This window comes from Marmota monax, unplaced genomic scaffold (assembly GCF_021218885.2).
Source record: "Marmota monax isolate L192 unplaced genomic scaffold, Marmota_monax_Labrador192_F-V1.1 WCK01_AAM20220418_F8-fsc00005, whole genome shotgun sequence".
Lineage (NCBI taxonomy): Eukaryota > Metazoa > Chordata > Mammalia > Rodentia > Sciuridae > Marmota > Marmota monax.
In genome coordinates, this window is record NW_026692254.1 from 5,978,551 (window position 1) to 5,996,066 (window position 17,516).

Consider the following 17,516-nt stretch of genomic DNA (forward strand, 5'->3'; position numbering starts at 1 on the left):
AAATTGTGCTTATGTGTGTAATAAGAATCGTAATGCATCCTGCTATAATTTATTTTTTTAAATATCAATTAAAAATTAATAAAAATTTTTTAAAATGCTCAGAATCACTAATCATCAGGGAAATGGAAATCAAAACCACAATAAACTATCAACTCATACCTACTAGAATGACTGTCATCAAAAAGACAGAAACTAACAAGACATTGAGGGTGTGGAGGTTGGGAACAAGCATAAACCTTTCCCATACTCTCTTATCAAGACTCCTCTTGGTTCCTTTCTCTCCCTGTTGGGAGTAAACTAAATAAATGTCTTTTTAAAACCACACTAAATTCCCAGCAACCTTTTATTGTCAGAAATCAACATTTTTAAAATTCTATTTACTTATTCTAATTTGTTATATATGACAGAAAATGCATTTCAATTCATAGTACACATATAGAGCAAAATTTTTCAAGTCTCTGGTTGTGCACAAAGTAGAGTCACACCATTCATGTCTTCATACATGTACTTGGGGTAATGATGTCCGTCTCATTTCTCTGTCTTTCCTACCCCTCTGCCCCCTCCCTTCACTTCCTTCCCCCTTACCTATCTAAAGTTCCTCCATTCCTCCATGCTCCCCCTCCATCCCCATTATGGATCAGCATCCTCATGTCAGAGAAAACATTCTGCATTTGGTTTTTGGGGATTGGCTTACTTCACTTAGCATAATATTCTCCAATTCTATCCATTCATTCTCTTTTATGGCTGAGTAATATTCCATTGTGTATATATACCACAGTTTCTTTATCCATTCATCTACTGAAGGGCATCTAGGTTGGTTTCACAATTTAGCTATTGTGAATTGTGCTGCTATAAACATTGATGTGGCTGTGTCCCTGTGGTATTCTGTATAAACCAAGGAGCAGGATAGGTGGGTCAAATGTGGTTTCATTCCAAGTTTTCAAGGAGTCTCCATACTGCTTTTCATATTGGTTGCACCAATTTTCAGTCCCACTAGCAATGTATGAGTGGGCCTTTTCCCCACATCCTTGCCAACACTTACTGTTGTTTGTCTTCTTAATAGCTGCCATTCCGACTGGAGTGAGATGAAATCTTATAGTTTTGATTTGCATTTCTCTAATTGCTAGAGATGTTGAGCATTTTTTTCATGTATTTGTTGATTGATTGTATATCCTCTTCTGAGAAGTGTCTGTTCAGTTCCTTGGCCCATTTATGATTGGGTTTTTTTTTTTTTTGGTGTTAAGAGGAAATCAACATTGTTCTCTTTTCCTATATTCTCAGCCATTTCTTTTGATGATACATTGATCAAACTTCTCCCTCTGCTCCCCTTTCTATCATCTTCCATAAAGTATGTATGTTCCCTTGGTTTTGACTTCTTGTCATCTTTTTTTTGGCGGGGGGGACTGCATCCGCGCTTGGGGCCCTCATCCAGCTCCAAGTGTACTACCATTATCTGGCCAACTGGACATTCCCACTTTAGTCTTCTGCAGGTCCCCTGTCTCTACTTCATCTTTAAAAAAAATCAGTGGACTCATTCTCTTTCCTTTTTCCCCTGTCCATCTCTCCATCCTGTATTCCTGCTGCCCTCTCATCTCCTAAGCCAGGTCTGAGCATATCATCTACACACTTCCTTCCCTGATCCTCTCCCTCCAGCAACTCACTGAGGGTGCTCTACTCCACCTCCTCAACCTTCTTCCCACTTAGCAGTTCCCTTTGCTTTATCCCATTGCAGCTTAAACTGCACACTGCCTCCAGAGCATCTGTTCTAGAACATAAGGAGAAAGTTCACAGCACTTGCTTGTTGAAAACCTTTCCATGACTCTCCCATCACTTAGAAGATAAATTCCAAGCCCCATAAACAGGCTCCTAGAGTCTAGCCCCATCTAACGCCCCCCACCCTGCATCCAGCTGGATGCAAGAGCAGCCAAGCCATTTGCCCTCCCAGCATACTCCATGCCACCTTGCACCTCCACACTTTCCCCATTGCTTCTCTTTCTGACTGGAAGACCCTTGGAAGACCCTCACTCCTTCTCCCATGCTTCAACAGTGCTGCCTTGGTGCCTCTGTCATCAGCTTCCTGTGGGTTTATCAGTGGCACTTATGCATGCTCTAATGTGGCTCTTGTCACACAGTATTGTGGTTTGTTGTGTGTCATTTGTCTCTCCTTGTTGAAGAACCGCTGGATGTATGGACCCACTGCATGTTCATACTTGAATTTGAAATGCTGCTCTCCATAGGTTTTCAACAAATACTAAACCCCCAAGTTTTTATCTAGATCACTGCTAACCAGAGGAAATATAACAGGAGGCACATAAAATTTTAACATTAAAATTTTAGTAGGCATATTAAAAGCATTAAAAGAAACATGAAATTAGTTTAATAGAATATTTTATTTAACCCAGTAGATCTCAAACTATTGTCTTTTCAATGGTACAAAAAAAAACATTTATTTCTCTTTTACTTGTATTAAGTCTTCAGAGTTTGGAGAGTGTTTTGTACTCACAGAACATCTCAACTGAGAGCATCCCCATTTCAAGTAGCCGCAAGTGGCTTCTGGCTTTCAGATTAGACCATGTGGGTCTTGGCAGCAGTTGCTTAGGAACCCCATTTTCTTACTTTATAAAACAAGAAGGTCTCCAAAATCTGTAATCTCATATCCCCTCCAGTTCTAAAACAAGGGCTCTGGTATTTTGAGATGAATCCGAGAATTTGCTAAGAGTGTCCCTCCAGCAGCTGGCCAGCCACCCCAGCCAATTCCTTCCATTTGCCTGCCCCGTGTACACACAGGTATGAGGCCCTCATACACATGATCCAGCCACAAAAATCCTGTAGGCAGACTTGAAGACTCAGTAGCCACTTCCTTACTAAGAGTAATAAAGAGACTAAACACTTAGTTATTTCTTTTAATTTTTTATGTCAAAATAATTTCAGACTTCCAAGAGGTTACAAAAAATAGAACAAGGAATAGCTGTCTGCCCTTCACCTAGATTAAGCATTTTATCACACTCGTTTTATTTTATGTCCCTGCCACTCCTCCCTTCCCCCACACCCCGACACACATTCACATGCACCACTTACTTTAAGGACAAAAAGATGTGATTTTTTTTTCCTCCTGAGGTTTGAAAGTGAGTTGCGATACACACTACCCCCTTGTCTCTAAATACTTCACTGTTGTCTAAGATTAATGACATTCTTACATAATCCTCATAGAATTGTCAGAATTTTCAAATAACATTACTGCAATATAGATTTGACTCCCATCATTCAAATTCTGTACATTGTCACACTGGTGTCCTAGGTCTGGTCCAAGATTCAATCCAGGTGCCCACCTTGCAACTAGTTGTCTATCTCCTCAAACCTCTCCAATCTGGGACAGTTCCTCAGCCTTTTCTTTTCAGGCCAAGCCTGAAACTTTGTAGAATCTCTGCCAATTTGCATTTGTCTGCCATTTCCTCAGGCTTTTCAGGTTGTACATTTGGGCTGGGACCACAGGAACGACACTGTGCCCTCCTCGGTGCATTGCATCAGGAGGCCCCCAACACTGAGCCGTCCTTTCGCCTCTACTGTGAAAGAAGAAATGACTGTGAGGACTCCATTGGAGTCAGGCTGCAGACTGATCCCCTGGAAATGTGCTATTTTCACCCTTGTAATTAATTAGTGATACCCCTGAGACTGTAAAAAATACACTTTATCATCATAATGTTTTCCCACTAATGGCAATTCTTGACAATTCTTACCCAATCCAATTATGACCATGCTATTTGCCAAATGATGATTTTTTTTCCAATTCTACTATTGATTCCACATTTACTACCTAGCATCCTACTGTAATTTAACAAGAGTTGTCTCTTCTTCTCTCTTTATTTATTTATTTGTATCAGTGTGGATGTGTCCTACTCCATAGGTTATGATCCATTACCCTTGTTATTGTTTGGGGGAACATAAAAACCAGTTAAATTTTCCTGCTTCTGAATTTTAGAAACTACCAACCTGAAATCATAAGGGTAACTGAGAAGGTGAAGGAACTTGTTTGTTGTTTTTTCATTATATCTATAAAACTTGAGTAAAAAATATGAACACATTGATTTTAAAAGTTTATTATGAAGGGGAATTATTTTAAACATGTATTCACTATTTATTTAATTTTTTAAGTATGTCTAAATATGGTATGCAGATTCTGCCCTGGTAAATGATATTGCTATTATGCACTTTTTAAATTTTTTTAAAGAGCAATTGATTTAACCAAAGGAATAACAGGGCAGCAAATATCTTGCTTTACGGAACTGCTTAGCTCATGCAGCCTCAGTCTCACAAAAAAGGTAATTCACCTGACTCTTTTGTCCCCGCGGTACCTGTGGGGGGTTCTCTGTACATATATACACATTTTTTTCTTTCCCTACAGAAAATAGATAGCAAATGGGCATGACTGTGAGCAAGGCTGAGTGGCTGCGTGGCCTAATGCTAGCCTGGGCTCTCGGTAGCCTAATTAAAGTAAAATGGTTCTGCTTTCTATGAAGAAAGAAGCAGAATAAGAGGAGAGAAACACAGGAAGGGAAGCCGGAGCACTAAGAGCTTCCCTTTTCCTATGGAACTAAATGCCAAGCTCGCTTCAGACTATTAGTCATGAACTCATACGGCAAATCAATGTAAATAGCTGGACAACTTCCAGGGCCCTCGATTTATTGTACAAATTCTATTAATGCAGCCCCTAATAAACCAGAGATGTGCAAAGAAATACCACAGATGGAATAAAAGGGGAGATACTTAGAGCTAAATCTCAGTCTCATTCCCCGACCACAGATGCCACCATCAGCAACACACTGCCAAACCCAGTTCCCCACCGTGGTGAAATACATGGGCAGGTGGTACAATGAGCGGTTCCAGTGGCGAACTCCAACAGAAGCAAAATCCTCAAGTATGTACACATTATGCCAATTCTAGAAGAAAAATGGGTTGTTCTGGCAAGTCAAGCAAAGAAGTCAGGCAGGTCAGGACGAAATCAAGACCATCTGAGCTTTGGCATTCCTGGACATTAACCCCGTCCCATCTTCCCTTACAGCCTAGTACATGCTGTGAACAATTGGTTCAGCCATTTTTATTTAACTGGCTCACCGAGCAAGGTAAGCAGGCAAATGTCACAGAAAGAACTCCATTTCAACAATTTGCATTATTTGTTCAGCAACTCAGACCAAAAAAAACAAAATCAAAAAAAACCTAGGCCTCAATTTAAAGATTTCCACGTAATTTTTATTTATTCCACATAAAGGATTTTAAAACATGGGCAAAATTTCATGAAGCCTTGTCCTGATGTTCCTCTTGCTTTTACTGTTCTATAAGACTGCAGGTAAATTGATTTATTCAGAAAACCCTCAATGGAGGAAAAGCAGGCAGTAAGGAGAAAAACCACAAGTATGCCAAAGAAATACTGTCATTTAAGCAGCAAACAGAAAGTATTTTGATAATTTATGTAGTTTTTAACTCACACCAGAAAGAATCCAAAAACATCTTACACAAATATAACATAATTTAAAACAACAATAATAAAGGTTTATCTAGTGCCCCTCCCCTGTGCTTGGCATAAATCCAACTCTTACCTGGAATTCTGACAGTAACTCTGGAGTAAGGACCATCACTATTCCCCATTTGGCAGCTGGGAGAGGTTAAAACTAACTAGCTCAAGGTTACATAGCTGGCAAATGGCATGGCAATGAGAAAAAGAAAAGAGCTGTCAAGAAGTGGGAAAGTGGGCTGGTGATATAGCTCAGTTGGTAGAGTGCAAGGTCCTGGGTTCAATCCCCAGACCACTAAAAAAAAAAAAAAAGTGGGAAACTAAGGGTGGAACAGCCACCAGGAATTGAGGTGAGAGGGAGAGACCAGAGCCCAAACACCAGTCCTTATGTATCAAATGCACTTCAGGAGACTGAATTATCAAGTCAGCCTTTGCCTTGGGCTTTTCAAATCAGGAGAGGAAAGTAGCATTACAAAGTAGATAGTATCGAATAGCAAAGTAAATAGCATCAAATGGCACAGGCATGTCTGAGTGGCAAGCAGAACAGCACATGTGCAGGAGAGACCCAGGGCAGGGCCGTGCTCATTTTATTACAACCTTCTCTTGCAGTAACCAATATAACCTCCAACGAGCAAGAACTCAGCTTCTGCAAGGAAAACACTAATTACTCTTAAAGACCCCAACACCTCCAGGTGCTGTTACATTGGAGACCAAGCCTCAGTATGAGTCTTGGTGGGAATAAACCACAGCAACTGATTCCTGCCAGAGATCAGAACTTAGGTCTTAGTGCCAATACATCATAAGCCATTTTTCCATAGAGAAGTAAATATTCATTTGTTGAGGTCAGTTCTAGATTGTGGCTGTGAAACCACAGCCATATGAAATACAGAGGATACTTATTTTTCTATTATCTAGATCACAGCAGGGGACAACTACAACTGGTTATTGAACAATTAGTTGGTTTTGTTTTCAGAAGTATTAATCTTACCCTTCTAGTTCTACCTCAAGGCAATAAAAAGGTGAACTAGATGCAGATTCTGGCAAACTGAAGTTGGACTCGAGGAAATAGTCAAACTTCTATTTCAGTCTTTAGGAATTTTTTTTTTCTGTCACAGAGCATCAGGGCTATATCTGTTTGTGTAATATGTGGCATCCCTGGGGAAAATGTGCTGCCTCCAAAATACAGGATTTAGCATCCAATCAAATATAGGGTGAACTGGGAATACTTATTGGTTTCCATTTCTGTTTTGAAAACTACGTTTAAATGCACAATTCATTTCCTTTCATAGGCAGAATGAAATGACCATAACACAACCCTATAGTGTGAATACAAATTGCTTCCTGTTTTCTGGATTTAAATCAAGTGTTCTAACTCTGGGAATTCCAACTAAAAACATTCTCCCAATTTTCACAAGCTTCACTTCAAGAAAAGATTTTTGTTAAAAGGAGATGCTACGGAGTCTATCAGGTATCAGAGCAGAACAACAACCATTCTCTTTTTTTCTTCAGAAACAAAATTTGGATTTGGGGATGGTCCACCACCCTAAATTATAATGATTCCCAACCAAGAAAATCATATAGCTAACTGCTGACAAGTAAACAAAACAAAACAAAACAAAACCTTAGTGAGGTTTCTAGGAATTCTCCCTAGAAGAGAGAGAAAGGGTCTTCTTTTCCCTTTCTCCCATCCTAGAACATTTCTATGATGACTGAAGCTTAGCAGTCATTTTGCATCATGAGGCCAAGGCCCCCTGTGGGTAGCACTGGGATCTGACCCATAGAACCAAAATGCAAGCCCTGAACATCCTATCTAGACTTTTTTTTTTTACATGAAAAATGTATACCTCTTCCTTTAAATTAATTAATTAGATTTTTGCAGTATTGCTGTTGGAACCCAGTGCCTCACCCTTGCTAGGCAAATGCTGTACCACTGAAATACACAGGCCCCCTCCTGGCCCCACTGTCTTTTTTTTAAAGCCGTGGTTACTTTGAATATTTTTGCATTTACAATAAACCTTAATTGCATTCATTGGGTGTTACAAGATAACTTAGCACAGCCACATTTCTTACTAACTATGGATTCATTTTAATAGGAATTTTTAAAATAAAACAAGCACATCAAACCTGTGATTTCATATAATTTATTGCTTCTGTCAAGGCATAAGTAATTATTTTGATTTTTAAAAAAGGCAAATCAATCTAAGGAAAATGTGGGAAGAAGCAATCTGGAATATAATCACAAAAGCCCGTGGGTTTCCGAATGACTGAAGTTTGGCAAACACTAGCCTAAGAAAAGCGAGACTTAGAAATACAGCTGCACAAAGGACAGAGAACTGAGGTCAAGAAGGCGGCAATGTTGTTCCTGGCTGAGGGACACTCTAGCCTTTGGCTTCCCAGCAGCCCCTCACACACTGCTGTCATCAGCTGTTCCTCACACCTCCCCTCCACCCTCCCTGTGTGGACTTTTGGGGGTGGGGACCACTTTTTCCCATGATACCTTCAGTGCCTGGCATGGTGTACAACACTACATAAGTGGCCATAATTGATTGATGGCAAAGAATGGCTCTCTAGGTCCTCCCCTTTCCTTGTCACTTGGCAGCCACTGAAGTGAGAAGCTGTGGAAGACACTTCGGACAGAGTGGAGAGATAAGTCCTCATGGCAGTGAAGTGGGAAAGTGATGGAGTGAGGCAGGAGGGAAACAAGGACCGGAGGAAAATGGGTGTTGGAAATAAGGAAACAGGATTTCAGAAGGCCTTGTTGGACCTGTTAGGATGGGTGGGTGGGTGGATTGATGGGCAGATGGATGAATGAAGAAAGGAAGACATGACATCGTTTTGGTGTTCATGGAAAAGAGGACATGGGGCAAGGTGGTTTCAGAAAACGTGTTTACAAACCTGCTTCCATCTCACCCAAACCTTAGTCTTAGCACATGCAGATGCCTACTGTGGCTCATGTTGATGAGCCATGTCAGTCTTGTTGGTGGAATAACAAGGATGAGCCACCAAGGCATCCCAAGTAGCTGAGCTGCTCACTGCCACATAAAGATGAGGACCAGCATTCCCGAATCTGATTTCTTAAAGAAAGGCCTTAAATCAGAATTCCAAAGTTATGCAGGCCCAAACAAAGACTTTTGTAGCACATCCAGGAGTCTGTGGGCTACCATGATGTTTGTCATTTCTACCTTCTGTGTAGCAATGTAAGGGCAGCACAGACAAATGGCAGGTTGCTTAGAGGAGAGACAGGTCCTACCAGCCATGCTCTATCCCAGGCTACTCTAATGGGCAGGCTCATCATTGAGCACGACCTATGGGTATGCATTGTAGGAGGAGAACTGTAGGTCCTCTCCCAGGGATCTAAGATGGTGCATGTTCCAGAAAGACATGCTCAAGCAAGAGCATCCTCTTCTGTAGAGACCTATAGGCCATCCTAGCTGCAGGTCCCCACCAGGAGAAAAGGCCACAGATGTTAGTGCAGTTGGGATCCTCTCAAGGGCTCTAAAAGCAAAAGCTATTATCACATCAAGAGAAAAATATTTGAATGATTTTCATTAAAAAAACATATTTTTGGAAAAAGAAATGTTTTTTTTTCCTCTTTCCACTCACCTTTGCATACTTCAGCTATTTCCAGGTGAGCTGTTTAGGTGCCATGAAATGCAGCTTTGCTCCTCTGCAGCTCTCCCTCCCTATGCAACTGCAGAAAGGTCTTGGCCTTGGAGTGAAACCCAGGCCTTTAAAGAACACCCTCGACCCACTTCTCTTTCCCCAGAGACATGTTGTACTTTTTCCTGAGGCCAGTGAGTGGAACTTCTTCCCGTGTACTGTGTCGATTGCTTTTCTCAGCCTCCAGCATGGCCAATGGCTGGGCTAGTTATCAGATCCCCATCCCAGTTTATACGCATCTGTCGATAAAACAGCCTGAACAGCCAGATGAGGATGAGCTCTGGAGTAGTCTAATCAATTGTTTAATGATTGGGCCGTATCGACCAGAAATGGTTAATTCAGTTCCACAAGTTGATATTTCCCAGAGCTTCTTAGAAAAATGTTTGATGTTCGACAAAAGCGATGGAGAGTGTAAGCCCAAATAAACCAGGTCTGTCATTGTCATAATGAACAGAGACCATAATGTCTTCTGCTGAGGTATTGGAGATTTTATGTAACTTTTTTTTTCTCATAACTGTGTAGAGATGATTGTGTGTTAACACCCAAATCCACAAGTACCTACAATCCACATCTTCTGTCACAGAACAGAGGGAAGGAGGCTGTGTCTGACTCCCGGATTCACAGCCTCGCAGTATATTCGGGCAATTGAGAGTCAGAAGGGCAGTAGGTGACTCTGTGCCTCACTGAGGAAAAAATAAACATTGACACAGGAGCTCCTAAGAAGCCAAGAGGCAAAATGGCCTCACGCGCATTCTTTGTGTAAACTCACCAAGAAGAAGCACAAGAAGCATCCAGATACTTGGGTTGAATTTCTGGAATTTTCTAAGTGCTCAGAGAGGTAGAAGCATGACTGCTGAGGAGGGAGAAAGACCAGAAGACTTGGCAAAAGTGGACAAGACCCACTGTGAAACACAAATGAAAACCTGAGTCCCTCCTGAAGGGGAAGCAAAAAAACAATAATAAATTCAAGAATCCCAGTGTACCCAAGAGGCCACCTCAGGCCTTTCTCTTGTTCTGTCCTGAGTGTTGCCCCCAAACCAAAGGAGGACATCCCGGCCTGTCCATTGGTGATGTCTCTCTCAGAGATGGAGAATAGCACTTCTGCTGACTGGAAAGAAGGCTGCTGAGCTGCCGGAAATCTCCAACAGGGACATTGCTGCCTACGGAGCTAGAGGAAAACCTGGTGCCGCATAAAAGGGAATCAGCAAGGCTGGAAAAAAGCAAGAAAAAGGAAAAGGAGGAATCTCAGGAAGATGAGAAGGAAGGGGAAGATGAAAATGATGGTGACACATAAGTTGATTCGTGTTGTTTGTGTTTTTCTGTCTATGAAGCATTCAGCCTCCTGCACACATCTCACTCCTTTTAAAGAAAAATACTGAAATGTAAGATTGTCTAAGATTTAATTTTCAACTGTGCAGTATCTTTTTTTTTTTTTGTAAACTTAACCCACTACCAAATGTGCATCTTGTCCTGAAGGGATTTCCAACAGGCACTGACCTTGCCGGCATGGAAATCTACAGCAGGTTTTGCTGTTGTACAAGACAAATTGTTTATATATGAGGATGGTTGTGTTTCATTTTTTCATCTTTGACCGTCTCTGGTGGAGCATATGAAAAAATTGTTCTGTTCACGGAATACCACTCTATAATTGCAACAACAAAAAACAAAAACAAGTCTGCAGCTGTTTTGCAAGCACTCTGAGTGCTTCTAAGTAAATATGATTTTTTTTAAATTAGTATTGTACTTTCCATAGGTCTGAAGATTTTCTTAAGGGGAAGCTAGTCTTTTGCTTTTGCTCATTTTGGATTTTATGAGTTATTATAGTCTTTTTATCCAGCTATTTAGTTCTTGATATACCCTGCATATCATGAGAGCAGTAACTAGTTGAACTGAGGCTATCCATTGTTACTATGTTCTTTATCTGACCAGCTTTCCTGAAAATGTCTAGGTAACCCAGCTATGTAGGTACCTAGTGACTCCATAGCTTCCTTTTTTTGAATGTGAATCGGAAAAGAAATTAAAACTGTTCTAAACAGAAACTGTAAGTGTTCCTTTCTTCCCACTCCTTGCCACCACTTATTACTATTTATGTTCTTGATGGGTTTGATTTCCCTGGTTGCTAGTGATGTTAAACACTTTTTTCCTATGTTTATGAGCCATTTGCATTTTTTTCTTTTGAGAAATGTTTGTTCGGTTCATTTGCCCAATTGTCAGTTACATTATTTGGTTTAGGCTCCACCCCCCACTGCTGTATGTGTGTGTGTGTGTGTTTTAGTTCTTTATATGTTTTGGATGTTACTCCTCTGTCAGACAAGTAACTAGCAACGATTTTCTCCCATTCTGTAGGCTCACTCTTCATGCTCTTACGCATTTTCTTTGCTGTGCAGAAGATTTTTAATTTAATGACATTCCTGTTACTGATTCTTGGTTTTATTTCTTATGCTTGAGGGGTCTTATGAAGAAATTCTGTGCCTATACCTATATGCTGGAATGTTGACTCTATTTTTTTTTCTATAGTTGCAATTTCTGGCCTGATTCCTAGGTCTTTCATCCACTTTGAGTTGGCTTTTGTGCAGGGTGATAGATAGGGATTTAGTTTCATTCTTATACAAATGGCTATCCAGTTTCCCTGGCACCATTTGTTAAAAGGCTATGTTTTCTTCACTTTGTGTTTTTGGCACCTTTGTCAAAGATGAGATGACTACATCTGTATGGGTTTGTCTGCATGTCTTCTCTTCTGTCCCACTGATCTAAATGTGTGTTGTTATGCCTGTACCGTGCTGTTTTATTGCTGTAGCTCTGTAGTATAATTTGAAGTTGGGTATTGTAATACTTCCAACTTTGTTCTTATCACTCAGAATTGTTTTCTCTATTCTGGGTCTTTCATTTTTCCACATGAATTTTCAGATTATTCCTTCTTGTTTTGTGAAAAATGTCACTGAAATTTTTATGGAGAGTACATCAACTCTACAGATCACTTTTGGTAACATGACCATTTTGGCAATATTAATTCCGCCTGGTACATGGTAGGTATTTTCATCTTCTAACATCATCTTCCACTTCTTCAGTGTTCTGTAATGTTCATTGCAGAGGTCTTTCATCTCCTTGATTATATTTATTCCCAGGTATTTTATTTTTTATTGCTTTCCAATGTTTATAACAACATAATTCACAATAGCCAGGCTACAGAACCAGCCTATGTGTTGTGTCTATCAACAACAGCCATAATGGAGAATGAAATTATGTCATTTGCATGAAAATAGATGGAACCGAGAACATCATGCTGAGTGAAATAAGCCAAACTCAGAAAGCCAAGGATCAAATGTTTGTTTTGCAATAGCTAGAGAGAAGAAAGTAGGGAGATCTCATAAAAATAGAAGGGAGACCAGTGGAGGACAGGTAAGGTGTCAAGGGGGATGGAGGAAGTGAGGGAACAGGGAAGAGCCGGGGAATAAAATCAACAAAATTATGCTGGATGCATGTGTGAATATACCCCAATGAATCCCACTTTTATGTGATTACAATGCATCACTGAAAAAATATACATGTAAATAAATAGAAGGAAAACCAGAAGAGAAAAGGAAGGGGAACTGGGGAAGAGAAGAGGTGAAGAAAAAGGAGTGTACCAGGAAATGAATTGGAGCAAATTATGTGCATATATGAATATGTCACAGTGACCTCCACCATTATGTATAATTACAGTGCACTAACATAAAATTTAAAAGAAAGTCTTTGAACTTAAAAAATTAAAATGTTAATTTGCCAGAAACAAACAAGATCTCAGGGACCATTGAGTAAAGTGTGAATAGAAGCTGAACTACTTGGGGGCTGTGAGTGGTAAATGGCTGAGCACCCAGCATGAAGCAGAACACAAAGGAAATGGGTGTCAGCATTCCAGTGGTTGCCCCAGGGGCGTCCAGTGAGTGCTTTAAAAAAATCACTACCAAAATAAGCAAGGATTGAGGAAGAACCTTGCAAGTAAGATTCTTCACTGGGTAGATTTTGTAAGTCAAATATTTTCTCTTAGAGGAAAATATTCCTTCTCACAGCCCTTTAAAACACAGGGTATCTAACACCAGCTTTACCAAATACCAGCCACTTCCTATTAATTATCCATACCTGCTTCAGAGGCTGAGCTGAAGGCCTATAAACAGAGCAGACCAAGGACATTTTGGAAACTGCTAGTCATTTTCTTTCTAACTTTTGTTTGGTTCTAAATGCCCTCTGATCAGAGTCAGATTTGGAATAGGAGACCTCCTGCTTCTGAGTCTGGGAACCCTGTTTCACCCCTGGCTAAGCATGTAGCTTTATGCATATTCAGTTCATTTATTTGGCAAGCTGAGAGCAATCTGCTGTTGCAGACAGACACGAGAGAAGCTGTTCTTAAAATGGGGAGGATTCTGCTGATCCTCATGGTACTGCCCCAGCAATCCCAGGTAGGGGGAGCATCGTTTAATGAGTCCCCCCCTCCCCCTGCCTGTTTATTTTTTGGTTCTGGGGATTGAACTCAGGGGCACTTAACCACTGAGCCACATCCCCAGCCCTTTTACGTATTTTTTTTTTTTTTTTAGAGACAGGGTCTCACTGAATTGCTGAGTGTCTTACTAGGTTGCTGAGACTGGCTTTGAACTTGTGATCCTCCTGCCTCAGCCTCCCCAGTTACTGGAATCACAGGCACACACCACTGCACCCAGCAATTATTGCCCTTTTCAAGTTATCACTGATGCAGCAGTAAGATTGAGAAGGAGTCCTTAGTGGTTAACTTTTTGGTTTGGTTTCAAGGCTAGCTTTCTCTTTTTTTAATTAATTTTTTTATTTATATATGACAGCAGAATGCATTATAATTCATATTACACATATACAGCACCATTTTTCATATCTCTGGTTGTATATAAAGTATATTCACACCAATTCGTGAAGGCTAGCTTTCTTATGAGAGCCCAAGAGTTCTTTCTTGAGGGGCGGGGCTTGGGTAGGCCAAATACAGACCCAGAATCTTCTTTCTTTTGTACATAAAAATGGCTGCCCCCCAACAGATTCTGGGAATATTGGCAACAACAGTTTGCTACAGAGATTGTCCCCTTCTGGACAAGGAGCCCCACATGTTTTTCCATTTCCAGTGGCAATAGTGGGGAGTGTAAAAGAAATAAAACTGCAGGTCTCATAGGTCACTGCTTTGCAAACTGTTTAATATAATGTGATGAGAACAGGGGTCATCAAATATTAAGGTGCCATTTTTGCTAGGTACTGGGGTGAAAGCCATGGAGAGGTCCAAAGCCAGCAAAAGAAATAATTTTCAAAAGCATCAAACTTAGTCTTTGACTTCCCCAGACACTGTGCATACCTAGAAGTATTTAAGAAAATTAAAGGCCACTTGATTCTCTAATGACTTGTATTGGGCTTAATGGGCAGGGGCTCTGGGTATATGGGCATTTAGATGGTGGGCTGTAGCCCAGGGCAAGGAGCTCCATATTCTTGAGCTCCTTCTTTGATACAGACAATAAAGAGTATCCAATGGGCAACACAAAGCAGAGGCATATAGGCACCAAGCAGGAAAGAACATGGGAATAGCACCTGGGTAGTAGGAATACAATCCTACTATCCTGTAAGGAAAGCAGAGAGAAAGTGGTGGGAGGATGGCTGCAGATGCCCCAAACCAAGAAGGTGGGAACTTCTGAAGGTGCCATAGAAACATGGGGCATTTCAACAATGGAGGAAAGGTGGTGATGAATTAAAGAGGTCCCACTGGTTTCTAACTAAACGAATGTCTCAAGATATGTAAGTCCATAATTCCCTGAAACTTTTAGATCTGAGAAGAAGAGACCATCCAGGCCCCACTGTGTTTGGACCCATCTGGACTGAGGCTGTTATTGATGTTTCTGTTCAGGAACATCTCAGTAGGGTGACATCTGGGGAGTTGTCCAGATGTCACCCTACTGAGCTCGACCCTCCCAGAACTCTAGGATTCCATCAGTGCCACTGCATCCATTCAGGATTCCATGTCCTTGAGTAACTACAGAGGGCAGCAGTAACTACAGAGGCCAGCAGTACTCAGACAGACTGCCATGATATGCCTTCCAGCTCTGAGTCCTTCCGTGCTGCAGGGGCCCAGCAAGACTCTTGAAACCTTACTATCATGCAAGCCTTTCTTATTATTCATAATGGCATCCTCCCTTTCTTAGGACATTTGGGACATTTTTTGCAGAGTTTTGCCACCTATTTGTTTAGCAGAATTACATTCTTATATTTATAAAAGACCATTCGGAGCCAGATAGTATAGAATGTATACATTGCAATGTGCACTCATTCAGTGAATGTTTGCAAGATACCCATTGTATGCATTGTTAAGCTGGCTACCCATGGAGCGATCCCACAACAGATGTGAACAGATCCCTCCCGTAAGAGGAATCCATTCACCCATCACCTTCTGAACTCATCCCAACTACCCCTCTTTGGGGGATCTTCATCCCACCTCCCTAAGAGGTCCAGGCACACTCTGTTGCAGTTCTTGCACTTGCTATTCTCTCTCTGGAATGCTTCCCCTCTCCCCCAAGATATCCACATGGCTCTCTCCCCCCCTTCCCTTGAAGGCTCACTAAGTCACTGCCTCAGGACTGAGCCCTTCCTTGCCCACTCCTTCCCCAACACTCTACCCACTATCCCTGCTTCATTTACATTTTTGGCTAAGCAATCATCATTACCTAACATGTGCTGTATCCTCTAATCATCTCAAGAACGCAACTCCACGGTGGTAGGGATGTTTATTTATTTCAGTCACTGCTGTTTTCCCAGGACCCAGGAGAGTGCTGGGGCCATAGTGGGTACAGAATAAATATCAGTGGAATTAATAGTTGAATGAAGAACAAGGTATGCAGTTAAGCAAGAAATTAGGCCACATTCTGTTCAGGTAATAGACAGTAACTGACACAGCAGAGTGTCATGTTGATCCTAACATAGTCTCTCACCATTATATTCGCCTTCAGTGGCTTTACCTCTGTCTTTATCTACAAGTCTTGGAAGGTGCACACCTGCAGGGAACACCCCTTTCTCCTCCCCTGTGTACACAAATGACATCCATTAGTAATACAAGGAACAGCAAACTCACATCCAGAGGAGACTGAAGCCTGTGTAATCCAAGTGGCTCAGACCCCAAAGAAGTTTCCTGTTCCAAGACAATTAGCATGCAAATAAAGTAAGGGTAAAAATACCAATGTCCTTGGTTATTGGAAGACTGCATCAAGTTTTTGGCGATTGTTACTATGGATATTGTTCTCCAGGTAAGACAGCATTTATTCAGTTTTCAGTGAAAAGGTAGCAAATCCAAACACCAAAAGAGATTCAATTAAGCATCAGAACAACTGCAAAGGCCATGTCGCAACACCGAGGTGGCCTGTTTTTCTGGTCATTATTAATCCAGAAACCTTAATGATGAACAACATTTGTGTTATTGTCTACCCAAATTTAATTTGTTTATGCAGCAGTTCAGTTAATCCTGCAATCTGTTTTTCTCAAACGAGGGCAGATAATGGAGACACCGTTCTTTACAAGTCTTCAGGCTTTTAAATTCTGATAAAATCAGGATTCTTCACTGGGTCTTGCCCCAGCTCTGAATTAAACCACTTTAAATGTAATTATGGAACCTGGCCTTACATCAGGAACATCCATTTAAAAAATTGATTGGCCAGACTTTTCCACGAGGCATTTTATGAGCAAACGATTGCAATGGGGCCAGAGCTGTAATTTATCAAGGCAAAAAAGCAGGTAAATACTTTATTAGTGGTAATGAGAGAGTTGCCAGCTAACTGAATCTCTTCTTCCCTCACCAGCTACTTCACGGAGCCGTGGTGCATGGCCCTCTTCCACGATCGTTTTATTGATCTCAGGAAAGAGTTACGCCAAATCTTAGCCTCCAAGGAGGTAGGAGTGATTAATGGACATGTGGATTATTCCTTACAAATTACAAGCAGTTGATAGTTGTTGATCATTTGGATTTTCCCCTACATTCCCATTGTATGGCTTTACTTTTTAAGTCAAACTGCAGTTCATGTAAACATACTATGGAGCATGGAAATGTAGACAGTGGTGTGTTCTCGGGAGAGTGAGTTTGCCCAAATCCTGTTATGGGGAAGCACGTTTCTTTTTCCATTTTACAAGTAGCTGTATTTTCATGCTCAACTATCGTGTTGGCTGAAAATTGGCTGAAAAATGAATTGTATTTATCTGTCCTCAAGATCGAGGATGAAATTCCTTCAGTTTCTGTCTGCCCTTGGCTGAACATTTGTCTCTGTGCTGTTTTAAAGATATAAAGAGAAGTCATCAGGTATCACACTCCCTTTATAAACTGAGA

The 17,516-nt window shown here is 41.0% G+C and overlaps 1 protein-coding gene across 3 annotated transcripts in view; it reads left to right on the top strand.

The window, feature by feature from the left end:
• Cfap61 (cilia and flagella associated protein 61) overlaps positions 1-17,516 on the top strand; it is a 273,395-nt gene that overhangs the window by 238,145 nt on the left and 17,734 nt on the right. For all 3 annotated transcript variants that reach the window (XM_046434983.2, XM_046434992.2, XM_058576462.1), the window contains one exon: positions 16,996-17,086. In XM_046434983.2, the coding sequence (XP_046290939.1) occupies positions 16,996-17,086 (91 nt within the window). The remainder of the gene's footprint in view (positions 1-16,995; positions 17,087-17,516) is intronic.